Consider the following 20,110-nt stretch of genomic DNA (forward strand, 5'->3'; position numbering starts at 1 on the left):
TCCACCTCCTGGGTTCAAGCAATTCTCCTGCCTCAGCTTCCTGAGTAGCTGGGATTACAGGTGGATGCCACTGCGCCTGGCTACTTTTTATATTTTTAGTAGAGACAGGGTTTCACCATGTTGGCTAGACTGGTCTCGGACTCCTGAGCTCAAGTTATCTGCATGCCTCAGCCTCCCAAAGTGCTGGGATTACAGGCGTGAGCCACTGCGGCTAGCCAACTCTACTAATAGTTTTTGCTGATTCTTTAGGATTTTCTGCATGTAAGTCATGTAATCTGTAAATAGGGATAATTTTACTTCATTTTTTTCCAACTTGGATATTATTTATTTACTTTTCCTTGCCTAAAACTCCAGTGTAATGTTAAATGGAAGTGGCAAAAAACAGACATACTCGTTTTGTTCTTGATCTTAGGGGAAAACTGATTATTTCACCATATTTCATCACAGCTAATAAGTATATTAGCTGTGGATTTTTCATAAATGTCCTTGATCATGTTGAAGAAGATACTTTCTATTCCTAGTTTAAGTGACTTTATCATGAAAGGGTGTTGAATTTTGTCAAATGCTTTTTCTACATCAGTTGAGATGATCATATGGGTCCCCCCACCCCCTGCCAATTTATTCTATTAATGTGGCCCATCAGACTAATTGTTTTCCATATTTCAAACTACCCTTGCTCTCTTTGGATAAATCCTACTTGGTCATGATGTATAATCATCTTAATACTCTGCTTGAATTGGTTTGGTAGTATTTTGTTAAAGATTTTAAAAATCTGTGTATGTAGGGGATATTGGCTGTAGTTTTCACTTTGTGTTTTTAATCTGGTTGTGGGGCATTAGGGTAGTCACAGCTTCATAGGAAGTGTTTCTCTTCTGTTTTTTAGAAGAGTTTGAGATCAGTTATTGTTAATACTTTTTTAAGGGTTTGGCATAATTCTTCAGTGAAAACATCTTGTATTGGGCTTTTTTGTTTTTGTGAGCTTTTGATTACTAGATCAATCAATTATTATAGATCTGTTGAGATTTTCCATTTTTGAATCAGTTTTGGTAGTTGGTGTATTTCTAAAATTGTTTATTTCATTTAACTTACCTAATTTGATGACATACAGTTGTTCATAGTATTCTGTTGTAACCCTTTTTATCTGTATATTTCAGTAGTATGTGTCTACTTTCATTCTGATTTTAGTAATTGGTGTCTCCTTTTTTTTTTCCCTTGGTAACTCTAGCTAAAGGTTTGTCAATTTAATCAGTCTTTTCAGAGAACCAATTTTTGGTTTTGTTTGATTCTCCCTATTTTTCTACTTTCTATTTTATTAATTTTTATTATTAATTTTAATAAAATAATAACCTGCATATTAATTTTTATTATTTCTTTCATTCTGGTAGCTTTAGGTTTAGCTTTGTCTTCTTTTTCTAGTTCCTTAAAGTTGAAATCTTTTTTAATGAAGGCTTTTACAGATGCAGGTTTCCCTCTAAAATCTTTTGGCTGCATCCCATAGGTTTTGGTATATTGTTCTTTTTGTTCATGTCAAAGTATTTTCTAATTGTATTTGTAATTTCTTCTTTGTTCCTTTAGCTGTTAAAGAATGTGTTGTTTGGCCGGGCACGGTAGCTCACGCCTGTAATTCCAGCACTTTGGGAGGCCAAGGCGGGCAGATCATGAAGTCAGGAGATCAAGACCATCCTGGCTAAGACAGTGAAACCCCGTCTCTACTAAAAATACAAAAAAAAAAAAAAAATTAGCCGGGCGTGGTGGCGGGCACCTGTAGTCCTAGCTACTGGGGAGGCTGAGGCAGGAGAATGGCGTGAACCCAGGAGGCGGAGCTTGCAGTGAGCCGAGATCACGCCGCTGCACTCCAGCCCGGGTGACAGTGCAAGACTCCTTCTCAAAAAAAAAAGAAAAACAGTTGTTTAATTTTCACATATTTATTAATTTTCCTTTTGTTACTTATTTCTGTTTTCATTCCTTTGTGATCAGAGAACATATTCTGTATTATTTCAGGCCTTTAAAATGTATTTAAACTTGTTTTGTGTCCTAACATACAGTGTTTCCTCCAGAATGTTACATGTGCATTTAAAGAGAATGTATATTGTGCTGTTGTTAGATTGAGTGTTCTGTATGTCTGTCTGGTCTAGTTGGTTTATAGTGTTCAAAGTCGCTATTTTCCTTGGTGATCTTCTGTCTAGTTCTGTTCATTATTGCAGTGGACTATTATCGTCTCCAACTTTTATAGTTGAAATGTTTATTCCTCCCTTCAATTCTATCAGTTTTTGCCTCATATATTTTGGACTCCTGTTAGGTGCATATATGTTTATAATTATATCTTACTGATGGATTCTCCCTGTTACTGATGTATAATGTCCTTCTATGCTCTTGTAACAGTTTTTGTCTTAAAGTCTATTTTTTCTGATACTAGGAAAGCTGCTCTGTCTTATTAATTACTATTTATATGGAATATACTTTTCTATCCTTTTACGTTCAACGTATTGTGTCTTTGGTACTGGAGCGATTGTCTTGTAGACTGTGTATAGTTGGATGCTGTTTTTCTCTTTTATCCATTCTACCAGTCTCTGTCTTAATAGGAGATTTCAAATTATTTTCTTAGTCATTACCCTGCAGATTACAGTTAACATATTTATAATAATCATGTTTTAATTGAAAGCACCTTTTTTTCAAAAGTGTACAAAAACTGCTCATTTAGAGCTTCATTTCCCATCCTTGTTATTGTCAGAAATTACATCTTTATACATTTTATGCCCATTAACATAGACTTGTAATTATTGTTTTATGTACTTCTAAAATCATACGAGGACAAAAAGGAGTTATGAGTAAAAAATGAAATACTGCTGGCTTATTTGCTTGGCTATCTAGCTGCCATAACCTTGGTTATTTATTTTTTTGTATGGCTTCAAGTTGCTGTCTAGTGCCCTTTCATTTCAGCTTAGAGAACTTCCTTACTGTCTTTGCCATATCTTGTAGGACATGTATACTAGTGATAAACTCTCTCAATTTTCGTTTATCTAAGAGTGTCTTAATTTCTCCTTCATTTTTGAAGTGTAGTTTTACCAGACACAGAATTTTTGGTTTGCAGGGTTTTTTTTTTTTTCTTTAAACACTTTAAATAATATCATTCTACTGCCTTCCAACCTCCATGGTTTCTGAAGATCAAGTAGGCTGTTAATCTTATTGAATATACCTTGTACGTGACAGTTGCTTCTTTCTTGTTTTTTCATTCATTCCTCTTTTCTCCTCAGACTGGATAATCTCAACCCGTCTTTAAAAATTCACTGATTACTCCTTCTGACTGCTCATGTCTGCTGTTAACCTCTCTGGTGAAGTTTTCTTTTTGTTTATTGTACTTTTCAATTGCAAACTTTCTTTTTAGGGTCTTTTTATAATTTCTGTGTATGTATTGATATTCAGTTCGTCGAGTCATCATTCTCCTGGTTTCCTTTAGTTCTTTGTTTATGGTTTCCTTTAGCTCTTTGTGATTTTTTTAAAAAATCTTTTGATTTAAAGTCTTTGTCTAGTAAATGCAATGACTGGGCTTCATTGTGGACAGTTTCTCTAAATTTCTTTTTTTCCTGTAATAAACTCTACTTTCTTGTTTCTTTGTATGCCTCTTTTTTGTTGAAAATAAAGACATTTAAAAGATTATAATATGGCAACCCTGGAAATGAAATTCTTTCCCCTCACCAGGGTTTGCTTTTGCTGTGTGTTGGTTATGTTGTTTGCTTGTTTAGAGACTTCTGTAAGCTATTTTTGTGAAGTCTGTATTCTTTGTCATTTGCTGCCACTGAAGTCTGTTCTATTCACTTGGTGGTGATTTGTTAGTTTCTTTAAATATCTGGAGCCAAAGGAAAAACAACACTTTCCAAGTCTTGTGAGTGAAACAAAGGCAAGCCCTTATACTTTTCCTTCAGAGAGGCAACAGACAGGTTGAAATCCATGACCACAGTTCTTTCAGAATAAGGTTCATATTGCTCTGTGACACTCATGTAACCTGCACCCTCAGTGCAGGCTGCTGTCCTCATGATTGTCACTAATCTCGGGTATAGGGAATGGTAGGTAATTTAAAGCTTTCTTCACCAAGACTACTTCTGGTTGTTGTAATTTTTTAATAGATTACGGAGTTCTGCAAATGTTGATTCTGACCCTTCTGGCAGCTCATTAGTCACTGGAATTCTCTTCTCCACCACTTTTGGTGACATCACTCCCCATGGACATATTTATCAAATTTATGGATTATTTACACACCTTGCATCTCTGTTACCCTTTGTAATCTATTTTATGACTTAAATAATTATGTCCTCCTGAAGGCGTAGGGGAACAGGCAGTGAAACCCTAGTTTTGTATCTGTTAGCAACTCAAATAAAACTTAGGCCATTCTAAAACTTCAGATATCAGTAATACTCTGGGTTACTTAAGGGGTAGTGACCTTTTCTAATGAAAGGGAAAAAAGGTACTCAATTAAAAGGCAATATTATTTTATTTTTTGTTTTTTATTATTATTATTATTTTTTGAGACGGAGACTTGCTCTGTCGCCTGGGCTGGAGTGCAGTGGCATGATCTTGGCACACTGCAACCCCTGCCTCCTGGGTTCAAGCAATTCTGCTGCCTCAGCCTCCCAAGTAGCTGGGATTACAGGTGCCCACCAGCACGCCCGGCTAATTTTTTTTGTATTTTTAGTAGAGACGGTGTTTCACTGTGTTATCCAGGATGGTCTCAATCTCCTGACCTCGTGATCCGCCCGCCTTGGCCTCCCAGAGTGCTGGGATTACAGGCGTGAGCCACCATGCCTGGCCAAAAGGCAACATTATTTTAAATTACTAAAATTTTATATTTAGTTTGGGATGTTGGGATTGGTTTGTAATCCCTTTATTGCTTGGAGGTCCAGGATAGATACTTTGGGTGATTTAAGGCCACATAAAACTTGGATAATTTGCAGCTGGATAATTTAGTCTGTGTTTTTGTTCTTTGAAATCACTGTTAATAGTGAGTAAAGGGCAAGATTTTAGTGTGGGTAGTTAAGGGCCTTATAATCTCCATTTAACAAATAATAATAAATGTTTATCACTGTGAAAGGGGTTTCCCAACCTCAACATTATTGACATTTGAGACTATTTAATTCTTTGTTGTTAGAGGCTATCCTGTGCATTCTAGGATGTTTAACAGCATTCCTGGCTTCTGCCTGTTAGATAGCCCTCCTCCAATTTTGACAACCAAAAATATCTCTAGGCATTACCAAGTGTTCCCTGAGATGCGTGCTGCCCCCAGCTGAGAACCACTGCATTATGTGAAGAACCCTGGGGATAGAAAGGTACTGCTATGACTTTTACTGAGTGGTGATAGAGCTATAGATAAAGTGCTACAGAAGTTCAAAGGGAAAAAAAATTTTATCTAATTGGAGATAGCAGGGAATGTGTCAATGAGGAAGAAATGTTTCAACTGGGACCTATAGATAGACATGGAGTAATAAGAATTCTGTAAAAGAATACATTCACAAAGTCAGGATAAATGTTATCTAGAGAACAATGAGGTTTAGTTATTTTGGGGTAAGATTACAGGTGTGAGTTACCATGCCTGGCTTAAAATTGGTTTATCTTTATCTTGCTGTTGAGCCCATTTGGTGAGTTGTTTCTGTCACTGTATTTCTTCGTTCTGAAATTTCTATTCATTTATTTATTTATATTTTTATTTATTTATTTATTTTTGAGGAGGAGTCTCGCTGTGTCACCTAGGCTGGAGTGCAGTGGTGTGATCTCAGCTCACTGCGACCTCTGCCTCCTGGGTTCAAATGATTCTCCTGCCTTAGCCTCCCAAGTGGCTGAGATTACAGGCACCCACCACCACACCTAGCTAATTTTTGTATTTTTAGTAGAGGTGGGGTTTCAACATGTTGGCCAGGTTTGTCTCAAACTCCTGACCTCAAGTGATCCACCCACCTCAGCTTCCCAAAGTGCTGGGATTACAGGCGGGAGCCACCACTCCTGGCCTAAAATTTCCATTTAGTTATTCCTTATATATTCTGTTTCTTTGCTGAAACTTCCTATTTTTTCATGTTTCAAGTGTGTTTGTAATTGCACATTGAAGTATTTTATAATAACAATAACTGCTTTAAAGTCCGCTTCAATAATTCCATAACTGCCACCATTGAGTTAGTGTCTGTTAAATGTCATTTATCATTCAAGTTGATATTTTTCTTGGTTTTTGATATGAGGGATTTTTGTTTTATTATTATATCATAGACACTTTGGATATCACGTTCAGAGACTTTGGAATATTACTAAAATCTCTTTTAGCAGGCCTCCTCTGATGTTGCACCAGCAGGGGAGGAGGGCTGCAAGGTGGGAGTGGAAGTTAAGACTCCCTGTTGGCTTCCACTGGCCTTCACTGATAATAGCATGGTGGGGTAGGTAGGGCATCTCTTACCTAGGATTGGTGGTGGAAGTTTAGGCTCTCTACTCAGCCTCTGCTGACACTCCAGAAAGGGTAAAGAACTCCTTGTTACTGATCGGCAGAGGTAGAAGTCTAGGCTTTCAAGTTGGCCTCCACTGACAAGAGTGAGGAGGGATTCCATGCTCTGTGGCTTGAGGAGGGCAATTATAGTCAAAAAGGTTTTGTTTTGCTAGGCTGTACCTCTTCTAATCCTTTCACTAGGGAAAGCAGACTTCTTGTTGCTGTTGTTGTTGGGTTTTATTTTTTTATTTTGTTAGTTTTGGGTGTAGTGGTGGTGGTGGTGGTGGTAGTCTTGTTGTTTTTGCCTTTGCTCATTAGTATTTCTGGGTTGCAGTCCTCTCCGACGCCCAGTCACGATATGAGCCTCTTCCTGCCCCCTCGAAAATCAGGAAACTTACTGTCATGTCGTTCTTCAAGTTTCTAAGTCATTAGCCAGTTCACCTTCTTCTCTCCACCATTCACAGAATACTTACGTTTGGTTTTTTTTACATGTTAGGTTCAGGGTTTTTAGCTGTATTTAGTGGGAGAGTGGGGAGAAATAAGTCTATTCATTTTGTCTGGAGCTGAATGTCCTAAATGGTTTAAAATGGAAAATAGTCCACTAAGAACTAACTTTTTTTAAATACTCAAAAAATATTTTATTCTTAAAAATATTTTACCACTATAAATTTGTAACTAAATTGTACATAAGATTAAGTACATTTATTGTTATACATATATATGGGTTTTTTGTTTGGTTGGTTGGGGTTTTTTTTTGGGAGACAGGGTCTTGCTCTCTTGCCTTGACCTCCCAGGCTCAGGTGATCCCCCTGCCTCAGCCTCCCGAGTAGCTGGGGCTACAGGTGCATGCCACCATGCCCAGCTAAGTTTTTGTTTATTATTTGTAGAGACAGAGTCTCCCTATGTTGCCCAGGCTAGGCTCAAACTCCTGGACCAAGCAGTTCTCCCACCTTGGCCCCCCAAAGTGCTGGGATTACAAACATGAGCCACTGTGCCCAGCCATGTGGATATATATGTGTTTATTAAAGTATGTATATTTATTCTCTTAGGGTTATGTACCGAAGGACTCTACCGTGTTAGCGGGAACAAAACTGACCAAGACAATATTCAAAAGCAGTTTGATCAAGGTAAGAAGATAATTATGTGAAATAAAATTGTTGTTTTATGTTTTACTTATTAGAATTCATGGTGAGAAGATTGATTTTCATTTGAAAACTTCCTAAGGAAATGGATGTTGAGGAGAGAGGGTTTCAAAGTGGGATTAGAAGCACTAAGTAGAATAGATACCACAGTAAAGGTACGAAACAGCTAGGGAAAGTCTATTTTCTTTACACTAGCAAGGAAGTCACTGATTACTTTTAGAGCCTTTGAATTAAAGGGCCTTGGTACTAGGGATTTGTAAGAGGAAGCAGATGATATGAACCTTTTAAAATACAATTGCAATAGAAGAAAAGATTGAAAACAAGAGGCAGTTGAGTCAAGAAAATACAATATTGTATATATTTTTAATGTAAGTATGAAGACAGAAGAGGATTTAGTAAATAAGAAAGGAGGTACTGGAAAAGTATTGAAGCAAAGTCCATCAGGCCCGGAAGGAATGGAATGCAGTAGAATAAATTTTGTTTTTGAAATAACAAGAAACTATCTCTTACCCTAAGACTGAAGGGAATACTATAAAATATTTTGATGTAAGATTAGGTATTTTATGGCCCATATACTCTGAGGTTCTTCCCAAATTTCATATTCCTAATACATTAAACAATCTCACAAGTAAAAGACTGTGACTGTACCTATATAAATCCATCACCAGAGTTAGAAAAGCAATAATTTGACTTCTGATTGATCGACATCTTAGCCATTAGGAGTAAAAAAAAGCCAAATTTTCTACTCGTACTCAGTAAACCCTATATGCGATTAAAGATTTAAATGTAAAAAATGAAAAACATAAGTACCAGAGAGAAAAATGAGTGAATATTTTTATAGTCTTAGAGTAAAGAACAGTCTAAACTTGATATGAAACCTAGAAAGCATGAACACAAGTTGATAGACTGGACTGTATACATGCTAAAATTTTACAAAAATGTAAAAATTCTGTATGGCATGTGGCTAAAACAGGGTGTGACATACCTAGCTTAAGTAATTCCCATCAGAAGAGAGCAACCAATAAATAAATGAAAATATGCTTAGCTTCTATTAATGATAAAAATTAAAGGATTATATTTATTTGTTTTATTTGAATGAAAACAATTGTTAGTAGAGCGTAGGTAAGCATGTATCTTGTACACTGTTGGTTGTAGGTGCCTTTTGAGAGGCAGTTTGTGAATATCAGGATTCAGATAGCTTTGCTAGAGAAATTCCACTTCTAGGAATTTGTTATAGAAGTCTTTGCATAAGCATGCCAAGATATACTTACAAGGCTCTTCCTTGCAGTATTGTAAGTTTTTTTTTAAAGGGGTTTTGTGGGGATACCACTCGGGTCTCATAAGTAGAATAAATACTAAGAAACCACGTAAAATAAAGATTTATGCCTGTTGAAATATCAAAACGTCAGTTGTTGTTGTGTGTGTGTGACTGTGTGTTTATAAAAACACACCTTGTTGCCAAAGAGTATCGTATAGTCTAGTATCCCATTTTTTAAAAATATTGCCCGGTCACAGTGGCTCACGCCTGTAATCCTAGCACTTCGGGAGGCCAAGGTGGGCAAATTGCCTGAGCTCAGGAGTTTGAGACCAGCCTGGGCAACATAGTGAAACCCCATCTGTACTAAAATGCAAAAAATTAGCTGGACATGGTGGCGCACACCTGTAATCCCAGCTACTTGGGAGGCTGAGGCAGGAGACTCACTTGAACCCAGGAGGGGGAGGTTACAGGGAGCTGAGAGATCGTACCATTGCACTCCAGCCTGGGTGACAGAGCGAGACTGCATCTAAAAAAAAAAAATTTTTTTTATATATATAGTGTTTAAAAAACTGTTTAGACTTAATGATATTAAATTGGTAGAAGTTAACTTCCAATAGTGAAGGCATGGTTGTAGTTAATACCAAGGCTCTTGAGTTTGACTTTCTTGTTTTGTTTTCTGGTCCTGCCACTACTGCCACTATTTTTGTGTCTCTGGCAAGTTAATCTTTCTAAATCTCAATTTCTTTATGTCTACTGTGGGAGTGATGAGAGTAACTATAAGGATAATGGGATAATGCATATGAAGAGTTTTCTGTCCGAGCACCATATTAAATGTTCATTGGGTAGCTATTACTACAAAGAATGTAGCCTAAGGAAATAAGCTTATATGTATTAAAGCATAGCGTCATATCATTTTCATATTATTGTAATATATTTAAATGAAATAAATCTAAATGTTCAGTAATAGAATATTATGTAAATTGTATAATCTAAGGAAATATTTCACAGCCATTAAAATTGTTTATGTAAGGCAAAATGTTAACAATTGATTTGACAATTTTTTTAATGAACAGAGAAAGGCTGAAAGGAAACATGCTAAACTGTAAACAATGCTTGTCTAGCTGATGGGGAAATTTTTTTTCTTTTTGCTGGCCTATTTTTTATATTAAAGTGATTTACTGATAGCAAATTAACCTTATGATACACTTTTAGTATGTTCTGTTCTTGATTTTTTTAGTCGGAACTTCACCAACTATTTAAATTTAAACCATTTTACATAAAATTTTAAACTGTAAGCTTAAAAAGCCCAAATTAGAATTTATACAAATTGAGTATCTCTTATTCAAAATTCTTGGGGCCCAGAAGTATTTTAGATTTCAGATTTTTTTCAAATTTTGGAATATGTGTATTTTACTTAGCAGTTATGCCAGATATGAAATGTTCCAGTGAACAAGTTTCAGATCAACCTGTATGCATATTTCTTTTTTCTTTTATGGCCTCTTTTTTTTTTTCACCCCTCCTCCAAAGAAATAGGGTCTCACTATGTTGTCCAGGCTAGACTTAAACTCCTGGGCTCAAGTGATCTTCTCACCTTAGTTTCCTGAGTAGCGGGGACTACAGGTGTGCACCAGCTCACCTGCCTCTTGTGGCCTCTTTTAAATTGCTGTATAAACCAAAAAAAGATAGGTATTATTAAAGTTCCTCAATATACTAATAAACCTAACAGCATTTTTTTTATTATAATAGAAAAGACTTATTGCTTGGTTGTCTTTTCCCAAATCCATGTAGTTTGTCAGCCTAAAAAGAAAAGTGGGGCCGGGCGCCATGGCTCACACCTGTAATTTCAGCACTTTGGGAGGCTGAGGCAGGTGGATCACCTGAGGTCAGAAGTTCGAGACCAGCCTGGCCAACATGGTGAAACCCCTTCTCTACTAAAAATATAAAAAATTAGCTGGGTGTGGTGACGGTCGCCTGTAATCCCAGCTACTCAGGAGGCTGAGGCAGGAGAATCACTTGAACCGGGGAGGTAGAGGTTGCAGTGAGGTGTACTCCAGCCGGGACAACAAAAGCGAAACTCAGTCTCAAAAAAAAAAAAGAAAAAGAAAAGTGGCCCACGACGTAAAGTCATCTTTTGATCTAAAAGTAACCGTTTAGCTTACTTCTATAATAAAGTTTTATTATGTAATTTAAAATGTTAATTTTTGTCTTGTAGATCATAGTATCAATCTAGTGTCAATGGAAGTCACAGTAAATGCACAGAAAACTTTATTTTCTATAATAAAGTTTTATTATGTAATTTAAAATGTTAATTTTTGTCTTGTAGATCATAGTATCAATCTAGTGTCAATGGAAGTCACAGTAAATGCTGTAGCTGGAGCCCTTAAAGCTTTCTTTGCAGATCTGCCAGATCCTTTAATTCCATATTCTCTTCATCCGGAGCTATTGGAAGCAGCAAGTAAGTATAAACCTCCTTTTTATGAGAGGGATGATAGTGGCAGTTTTTGGGTATCGATTGCTAAGTGTTAAAATCATCATGTGCTAGAATATGTAGCTAATAAAAATTAACTTACTAGAACACTATTTCTTAAAGGTATTTTCCTCTAAATTAAAATCAGAATCCCTGAAGATGGCCTCCAGGAATATTCTGTTTTAGTTAGCCCCCTAGGTGACTTAAATGGTCCTAGAAATTAGATCATTGTACTAGAAGTTTGAGGTTTGTGTTTTTAATTCAAACTTAAGGGCATTGTAAGAAAATTAAATAAATTCTTCAAATTGTAAGTCGAAGAAATTTACTTTGGCCTTGTCTTACCTGTTTTATGTTGCTATAACAGAATATTACAGACTGCATAATTTATAAAGTAATTTATTTCTTACAGTTCTAGAGGCTGGTAAGTTCAGGGTCAAGGAGGCCTCATCCGGTGAGGGCCTTTTTGCAAAGGCATTCCATGCCCAAAGGTGGAAGGGCAAGAGAGCATACTCAGAGAGTAAGAGACAGGAAGGGGGCTGAACTTACTCTTTTATCAGGAATTCATTCCCAAAATAGCTAACTCACTTAAGAGATAACAGTGTTAATCTCTTCACAAGGGCAAAACCCTCATGATACAGTCACCTCTTAAAGATCCCACCTCTCAACACTGTTGCCTTGGGGATTAAGTTTTCCACACAAGAACTTTGGGGGAAACATTCAAACCATAGCAGACCACGTGTTGTAAGTCATTTTGGGAAAGAACATGATATTTATTTAGTATTTATTCCTACTTTGGCATCTTTCATTCAGATGTTTCCACTAAACAGATATTCATTTATCCAGAAAATGAGACCTAAAGTCTGTTTGGGCATCATTTTCATCCATGTGATTTCTCAGTGACAAAAAAAGTTAACATAATTGCTAAATACTTCTCTCTACTATTTCCTTTTGGTTGCAAGTCTTCAAGTTCTTTTAGGTGAGACTACTTTGTACAGTTCTGATTATAAGTTCTCAGTGATTTATTTTTTATTTTTATTTTTATTTTTATTTTTATTTTTATTTTTTTTTTTTGAGACTGAGTCTCGCTCTGCCGCCCAGGCTGGAGTGCAATGGCCGTATCTCAGCTCACTGCAAGCCCCGCCTCCTGGGTTCACGCCATTCTCCTGTGTCAGCCTCCCGAGTAGCTGGGACTACAGGCGCCCGCCACGCCGCCCGGCTAGTTTTTTGTATTTTTTAGTAGAGACGGGGTTTCACCATGTTAGCCAGGATGGTCTCGATCTCCTGACCTCGTGATCCGCCCGTCTCGGCCTCCCAAAGTGCTGGGATTACAGGCTTAAGCCACCGCGCCCGGCCTATTTTTTTTTTAATTCAGTATATTGTCACAAGGTATAGTTGCCTTATACATACTCTCAGGTAAAGTGGGAAAATGGTTTAATTGATAGCTTAGATGTTCTTATCTATTGACCATTAATAGGAACCTCAGAACTTTCCTACTTAGGAAATTTTTGAGGACCGATTTAGAAGTAATGTGTAACAAATGAAATTTTGTTAGTAATTGGTTTTGCTACCATAATGATGTGATATACACACTGGTCTTCAAAATAAAGAGGAGGAAAGCACCCTCTATCTCATTTATTTCAGGGCCACATTTTAGTTACTCTGTTTCATAATTGCGTAGATTTGGAGAGTAAGTTAAATACTTAAACTATCTGTAAAGGAAAACTTTGATAAGCAAAATGGATTACAAGTAATTGTAGTATAGACAAATCTATAGCCCAAGGGCCATATTTAGGCTATCACCAGTTTTGGGCAGACTTTTGAGCTGAGAATCGTTTTTACACCAAGAGAAAAGAAAATTTCATGACACATTAAAATTACATGAAATTCAAATTTCAGAAGTTTTATTGGCGTATAGCCACTCCCATTTGTTACTGCTTTTGTGCTACAACACGGGGTTGAGTAAGTGTGCCCACGAAGCCTAAAATAGTTACTCTCTGTAGCATAAATGTTAAGAGCCTAACAGATTTGTAAGTAATGAATTATAAATCAGTATCTAGTTACGTAAATTGCTAATATACCATTTCCCATTTTGTCAATGCTGAGTCACTTTGGTCTTCAGTGATTAGCTTTCCTTATAAAAAGGCTATAGTAATAAATGATAACATTAATAGAAATAGATAGTTGAAGTGATTTCTTAATTTACATAATTTAGCAGGTTCTTTTGAACAGGGATCTCCAACCCCTAGGCCACACAGCCTGGCTTGTTAGGAACCAGGCCTCACAGCAGAAGGTGAGCAGTTGGGTAAGGGAAGCTGAGCTCCACCTTCTGTCAGATCAGGAGCGGCATTAGATTCTCATAGGAGTGGGAACCCTCTTGTGAACTGCGCATGTGGGGGATCTAGGTTGTGCACTTCTTAAAATCTAATGATAAATGTAATGCACTTGAATCATCCTGAAACCATCCCCCCACCCATCTGTGGAAAAACTGTCTTCCACAAAACTGGTCCCTGGTGCCAAAAAGGCTGGGGACTGCTGCTTTACACCATTTTCTTTGATTTTGTTTACCTATCCTAATATGCTTTAAACACATTCTTGATTGTTACAGTAAATATAGCAGGAAGCTTTATCAGATATTTTTAAATGTGTAAGTTTTACACAAACTCTTCACTTTTAATTTTACAGAAATCCCGGATAAAATAGAACGTCTTCATGCCTTGAAAGAAATTGTTAAGAAATTTCATCCTGTAAACTATGATGTATTCAGATATGTGATAACACATCTAAACAGGTATTTTTTTTTTTTTAGGGATTTTTGGCAAATAAAATGCACTACACATTTCAAACATGTAAACTTTATAAATTAGGTAATTATCAGATAGAAAAGGGGACTCAGACTAAACATACAGTTGAATTTTGGTTTTCTAATTTATATCTAAAAAGATATGTGATTAGTTTTGTAATGAAATGATTATATAAATAGTAAGTGTGGTAAGTCTATTTTCTTTTTTACCACATTCTCTGTAGGATCTTAGAATTTTAGATATGAAATGACACTTAGATAATTAACCAGATTGACCTATCTGGAGTTGAAACAGGGTTTGGTTTGAAAAATTACTAGTTCTGTGACCTTGGGTAAATGACTTATTCTTGCTAAGTCTTGATTGTCTCAACTACAAACATGAGAATAACAGCACTTCACAAAGTGTTCAGAACAAAGTTGTTCTGAGGACTGAATGGAACTATTAGCATGTGTGCTAATTTTTTCAAAAGTCCTCTCGTAATATTTTCTACTGACATTTTAGTGAACTGTATTTTTTTTAAACTAATAGTATCAACGCCTAAACCAAGTACATTTCAGCCTGTACCTCCTAAAAGAGGATTAACTGATGTTTAAAGCTTACTTTTTACTAGCAATGTGGTATAAAACCGTGTTAACATTTCTTATAACCTTTTTCTGAGAAAATACCATGGAAACATGGTGAAACCCCATCTCCACTAAAAATACAAAAATTAGCTGGATGTGGTGATGAGCGCCTGTAATCCTAGCTACTCAGGAGGCTTGGGGCGGGAGAATTGCTTGAGCCTGGGGGGCAGAGGTTGCAGTGAGCCGAGATCATGCCATTGCACTCCAGCCTGGCCAACAGAGCAAGACTGTCTCAAAAAAAAAAAAAAAAAAGATTGTTTTATGGAATGCTAGCAACCAGGTTTTTGTTTGCTTTTTTTTTTTTTGAGATGGAGTCTCGCTCTGTCACTAGGCTGGAGTTCAGTGGCACGATCTCAGCTCACTGCAACCTCCACCTCCCGGGTTCAAGCAGTTCTCTTGCCTCAGCTTCCCGAGTAGCTGGGATTACAGATGCATGCCACCACGCCCAGCTAAATTTAGTATTTTTAGTAGAGACAGGGTTTCACCATTTTGACCAGGATGGTCTCGATCTCTTGACTTTGTGATCCGCCCTCCTCGGGCTCCCAGAGTGCTAGAGTTACAGGCATGAGCCACCGCGCCTGCTGCAACCAGGTTTTTTGAAAGTTAAAAATTCTCGCTGGATGTGGTGGCTCAACACTTTGGGAGGCTGGAGGATCTCTTGAGGCCAGGAGTTTGAGACCAGTCTGAGCAACATAGTGAGACTTGATTCCCAAAAAAAAAAAGAAGGGAAGGAAGGAAAGAGAAAGAAAAAGAAAAGGGAGAGATAAAAAGGAGAGGAAGGAGGGGAGGAAGGAAGGGAAAATTCGCCTGACATTAGTGTCAAACTCCTGTGGTAGTAATTTTTCCAAAGCTGGTTGAGAGAGAGAGCATACTCTGGTTTATCTTTACATCTCTCACAGTAATCAAAGAAGTTACATATACAATTAGAATTTGTTGTTTCTGTTGCCAAAAACTCAATACAGTTTGTCACATCAGGAAAGGTTTTTTGTTGTTGTTTTTGAGACGGAGTTTCACTTCACTCTTGTTGCCCAGGCTGGAGTGCAATGGCGCGATCTCAGCTCACCACAACCCCCGCCTCCCAGGTTCAAGCGATTCTCCTGCCTCAGCCTTCCAAGTAGCTGGAATTACAGGCTGTGTTACTACTCCTTGCTAATTTTGTATTTTTAGTAGAGATGGGGTTTCTCCATGTTAGTCCTGCTGTTCTCGAACTCCCGACCTCAGGTGATCCACCTGCCTCAGCCTCCCAAAGTGCTGGGATTACAAGTGTGAGCCACTGCACCTGGCCCAGGAAAAGTTTTTTACATACGAATTAAAGGTGCTTCTTTATGCAAATTTTTAAACCCCAGGTTTGAAGTAGGATAAAGGTAACGTTAAATCTGAGATCATCTCTAGCTCTGGAATTCTGTGATTGTAATGAGTTTTGATTTCTAAATGTTTTTTCCTTTCATAATTTCAGGGTTAGTCAGCAAAATAAAATCAACCTAATGACAGCAGACAACTTATCCATCTGTTTTTGGCCAACCTTGATGAGACCGGATTTTGAAAATCGAGAGTTTCTGTCTACTACTAAGATTCATCAATCTGTTGTTGAAACATTCATTCAACAGTGTCAGTTTTTCTTTTACAATGGAGAAATTGTAGAAACGACAAACACTGTGGCTCCTCCACCACCTTCAAACCCAGGACAGTTGGTGGAGCCAATGGTACCACTTCAGTTGCCACCACCATTGCAACCTCAGCTAATACAACCACAATTACAAACGGATCCTCTTGGTATTATATGAGTAGAAGGTGATTGCAGACAGGCTGGATTTGGACAAAAAGCAAATCTAGACATGCATGTTTCAGGGTTCAGTAGTATACTTCATGTTTCATACAGATAAGTCACATTCAAAATTACATTTTCTCTTTGAACTAGATGGTATTCCTTATTCACTTACATTACAAATCTAAGACCATGTGATAAGCATGACTGGAGAGGTTTAATTTTTATAAACAAAAATAGCTATAAAATACAAAGCTGCTGCTGCATGCAACCTTATCGCAATCAGTATATATCATTCCTGTGGCAATTTCTGTCACATTATATTGTGAATAAAATTTTTTTATAGAAATTAAATGATTTAAAAACTCACCTATATGAAACATTTAATGCTTTTCAGCCTGCTTTCTGGCTGATTTTGTTATTTGATATGCTAATTTGGGCAACATAATTTACATTCTGGCAGTCAGTGTAGATAACTAAAAGCCCAGTTAAGTATTTTATAATTTCAGGCTACTGAGGCCATGCTTGGGATGTTGTTTGAAAGAAAAAAAATACACTTGACATATTTCACATTTCTGTACCTTCATCTTTACTTCCAAGTAAACATGTGGATGATTTGATGAGGGATAAATGAACCTATTTCTTTTACACACATACCAAGGACATGCTTGTGGCTAAAGTGAGTTGATAATGTTGTGCAAAGGATAGTTGTCACCAATTCATTTCTTTATGGTCCATAATGAAATAAACATTTTGTATACTGTTAATTCTGTAAACAGATGCATGTTCAAAAGATCTATGATGGTCTTGTAATCTTAATCTAATATATTTTAGATATTTTAATTTTTTCCCTCTTGGGGAACACATTTAGTATAGTGTAGAAAATACTTCATTACATTTTCATATAAGGTTATATAACTTTTCATACATAAACATGAAATTTGTTGTAGAAAATTCTTTAAACCAAACAGTTAAATCTAGGACTTCAATTTAATTTGTTCCTTGAATCTATTTTTATGTGGCCCTTAAAAACATATCCAAAAATCCCATTGCTAATATAGCAATAAAAATACTTTGGGTACTGACAGACTCTTTGGAGTGTTTATATTACAAATTTGTATTCATGTTCTTTTCTGTGATACGTTGTACTAAAATCCAAAATGGCTTTTGCACCATTTTTAAGCCAGTTTTTTCCTTTGATGTTGGTACCAGAATCACTATAAATGACTGCTGCTTTTAGGGGTAAACATTTTGTTAGTGAAGATAAAACCAGAACACTAAATTATGGATAAAATTTTCAGAATAGGTGGCACAGGTAAATTTCACTAGGTTATATTTTGTGTAGTAAAGAAAAAAATCTTTGGTCAATGTTATCTTAATTCAGACTACAATTTTAAGATTATCTTATATGTATTATAGTAAATAGATTTTCAGGTTCAAGGCTCCTAAGAGTTTGATTTGCTCTGTTTTTTCCTAAAATAAATATTGTCTTTCCCAACTGTTAAGTTCTAGGTATTGTACTTCCAATTTTAACTTCAGAACCAAGATGTTGGCATGAACCAGGCTGCTGTTGAAGTACATGTATATTATAAATTATCTTATTTGTGTTATACTCTTACATGTTATCTTTTCTAAGAAAACAAAGTCCCTATTATTCCTATTGCAAAGCACACAGGAATTAAGAAAGTACAGTAATTTTTAAAAAAAAATCCGGTAAATGTAGTATTCTTAACCTGTTCTATATTACTTATACTTATTGTCTATATTATATAGCTTTAATTTATAGTTGTCAGTTTAACTATTGGCATGTCTGGCAAAGAAAATTAAACTTTAAGAGTTTTATAAACTTTCTAGGTTGCTAAAGAATTTATTTTTCTACTATATATGGTATAGACAAAGCATCAAACTATGTACAGGAAAAAAGCCTGACTATTTCTATTGGAAGTGGGCTGAAAAGAGAGTTTTCAAAACTTCGTGTCTTCAGTTCATTCTGTCATAACTTTGCTATTGTAATATGTGAATACCAGTTTATTTAAGCTATTCTCTTTTATACTGTATTAATTTAATGTTCATCTGCATTTAGTACCATTTTTGTTACTAAAACTGGCATTTACCATTTTTCACATTAACCCACCTTGCACCTTCTCCCAAACTTATCTCCACTTTTCTATGCATTCTATCATTGATTTGACACACTTCATAGTGAGTCATTTAAATATTCTACGTTTGGTTCAATTAACCAGTAGGTTACAGTTATTGAAAATTAAAGTACAGTTTAAAGCTCAGTCTGTTACACTGAATTGATTGTGTTTGTTTTTGCCAAGGATTTAAATATGTTTTTAAAAATTAGAAATATCTAAGAACAGAATAACGTAATTAAACTTTTTTCTGGTAAGTTACTGGAAGGTTTCACTGTTTAGGGACCTATCATCTGAGACTTCTTAAAGGATTAAAAGAATAGGAGGATAGTCTCATAATTGTGAGTAAACATCAAGGCATTATATTTTACAATAATAAAATTTCATCTACACACATGTTGCCATTGTTTCATTTAAGGTTCAGTGCTTATAGTTACTACAATATTGGACCTAACAGGATCTAGATTGGCAGTATAAAGAAGCATAGTGGTACTCTGTTTCACACTTTCAGTAGATTTATTAGAAGTCAAATTCTATTCAACAGACACTTCTTAGGATATACAACTAATTTAAGAATAAAATTCCAGACACAATATATTTTTTTTAAATGGTATTTGTTAGTAGTGCTTCTTCCCCTTAACATTTACAGTGTAAATACTGCAGGTAACAGCAATCTAAGTTAGTCAAAAAGCAGCTTTTTTTCCCATACTGTATGTAAATAATGTAGACCTGGGTATTTTTGTTTGTTTGGGTTTTTTTTTTTTTTTAAGTACTGGAATCTAATTAATAATATCTCTTAGATATAAACAAAAGGGAACAATTGGAATAAGAATTTAGGCCTTAGCTTCCATGGTGATTTTTAGTTTTTTATACAGTAATAATTGTGATGCTATTTGTCAACTGGATATAAATATATATATAATTTTAAAAAGTCAAAAGTGCTTTTGTTTCTTTGTTTAATGTAATTTTTGTGCTTCACCCACAGGATGCTGCAGTAAATTAAATTTCAGTGAAGCTTCTGATGTATAAAGAATGCTATGAATAAAACATTAAGAAGCTGTGTAATTTTAAGTTATAGTTGCCTCTATTTTTACCATTTCATTGGTAAAAATTAGCTAATTTTTTTCAAGTGAAATATGAAAAATAAAAATATAAATTTATCAATATGGAAATTTTATAAGGAGATGTATTATTGAGTTTTCACTGTACCTGGAAAGGAGATTCAAAATTTTTTCTGGGGGTGTATATAAGTGAAAATCTGATTTTTTTAATTGTCAGGAAAACAAGATAATTCACAGTTTTCTAAGACATGCTTTGGAGCCACTGGAAATATTTTGAAAACTATTCTAGTTTTAGCACAGCTGCTAATGTTAAAGAATATATGTGTTCATGGTTTGTGACTATTAGGCCAAATTTTATGGCATATGTTGTCAGTCTGGATCTGGTGAGGTCTGTT

The 20,110-nt window shown here is 35.8% G+C and overlaps 1 protein-coding gene across 2 annotated transcripts in view; it reads left to right on the top strand.

Annotated features, from left to right (window-relative positions):
• The window catches only part of ARHGAP5 (Rho GTPase activating protein 5), a 72,954-nt gene extending 53,229 nt beyond the window's left edge, over nt 1–19,725 (top strand). For both annotated transcript variants that reach the window (XM_011941869.1, XM_011941868.1), the window contains 4 exons: nt 7,510–7,587; nt 11,184–11,315; nt 14,010–14,115; nt 16,208–19,725. In XM_011941869.1, the coding sequence (XP_011797259.1) occupies nt 7,510–7,587; nt 11,184–11,315; nt 14,010–14,115; nt 16,208–16,535 (644 nt within the window). In that variant the 3' untranslated portion in view covers nt 16,536–19,725. The remainder of the gene's footprint in view (nt 1–7,509; nt 7,588–11,183; nt 11,316–14,009; nt 14,116–16,207) is intronic.
• Nucleotides 19,726–20,110: the final 385 nt, after the last annotated feature.

Source organism: Colobus angolensis, unplaced genomic scaffold (genome assembly GCF_000951035.1).
Source record: "Colobus angolensis palliatus isolate OR3802 unplaced genomic scaffold, Cang.pa_1.0 Scaffold202, whole genome shotgun sequence".
In the NCBI taxonomy this organism is placed as follows: Eukaryota; Metazoa; Chordata; class Mammalia; order Primates; family Cercopithecidae; genus Colobus; species Colobus angolensis.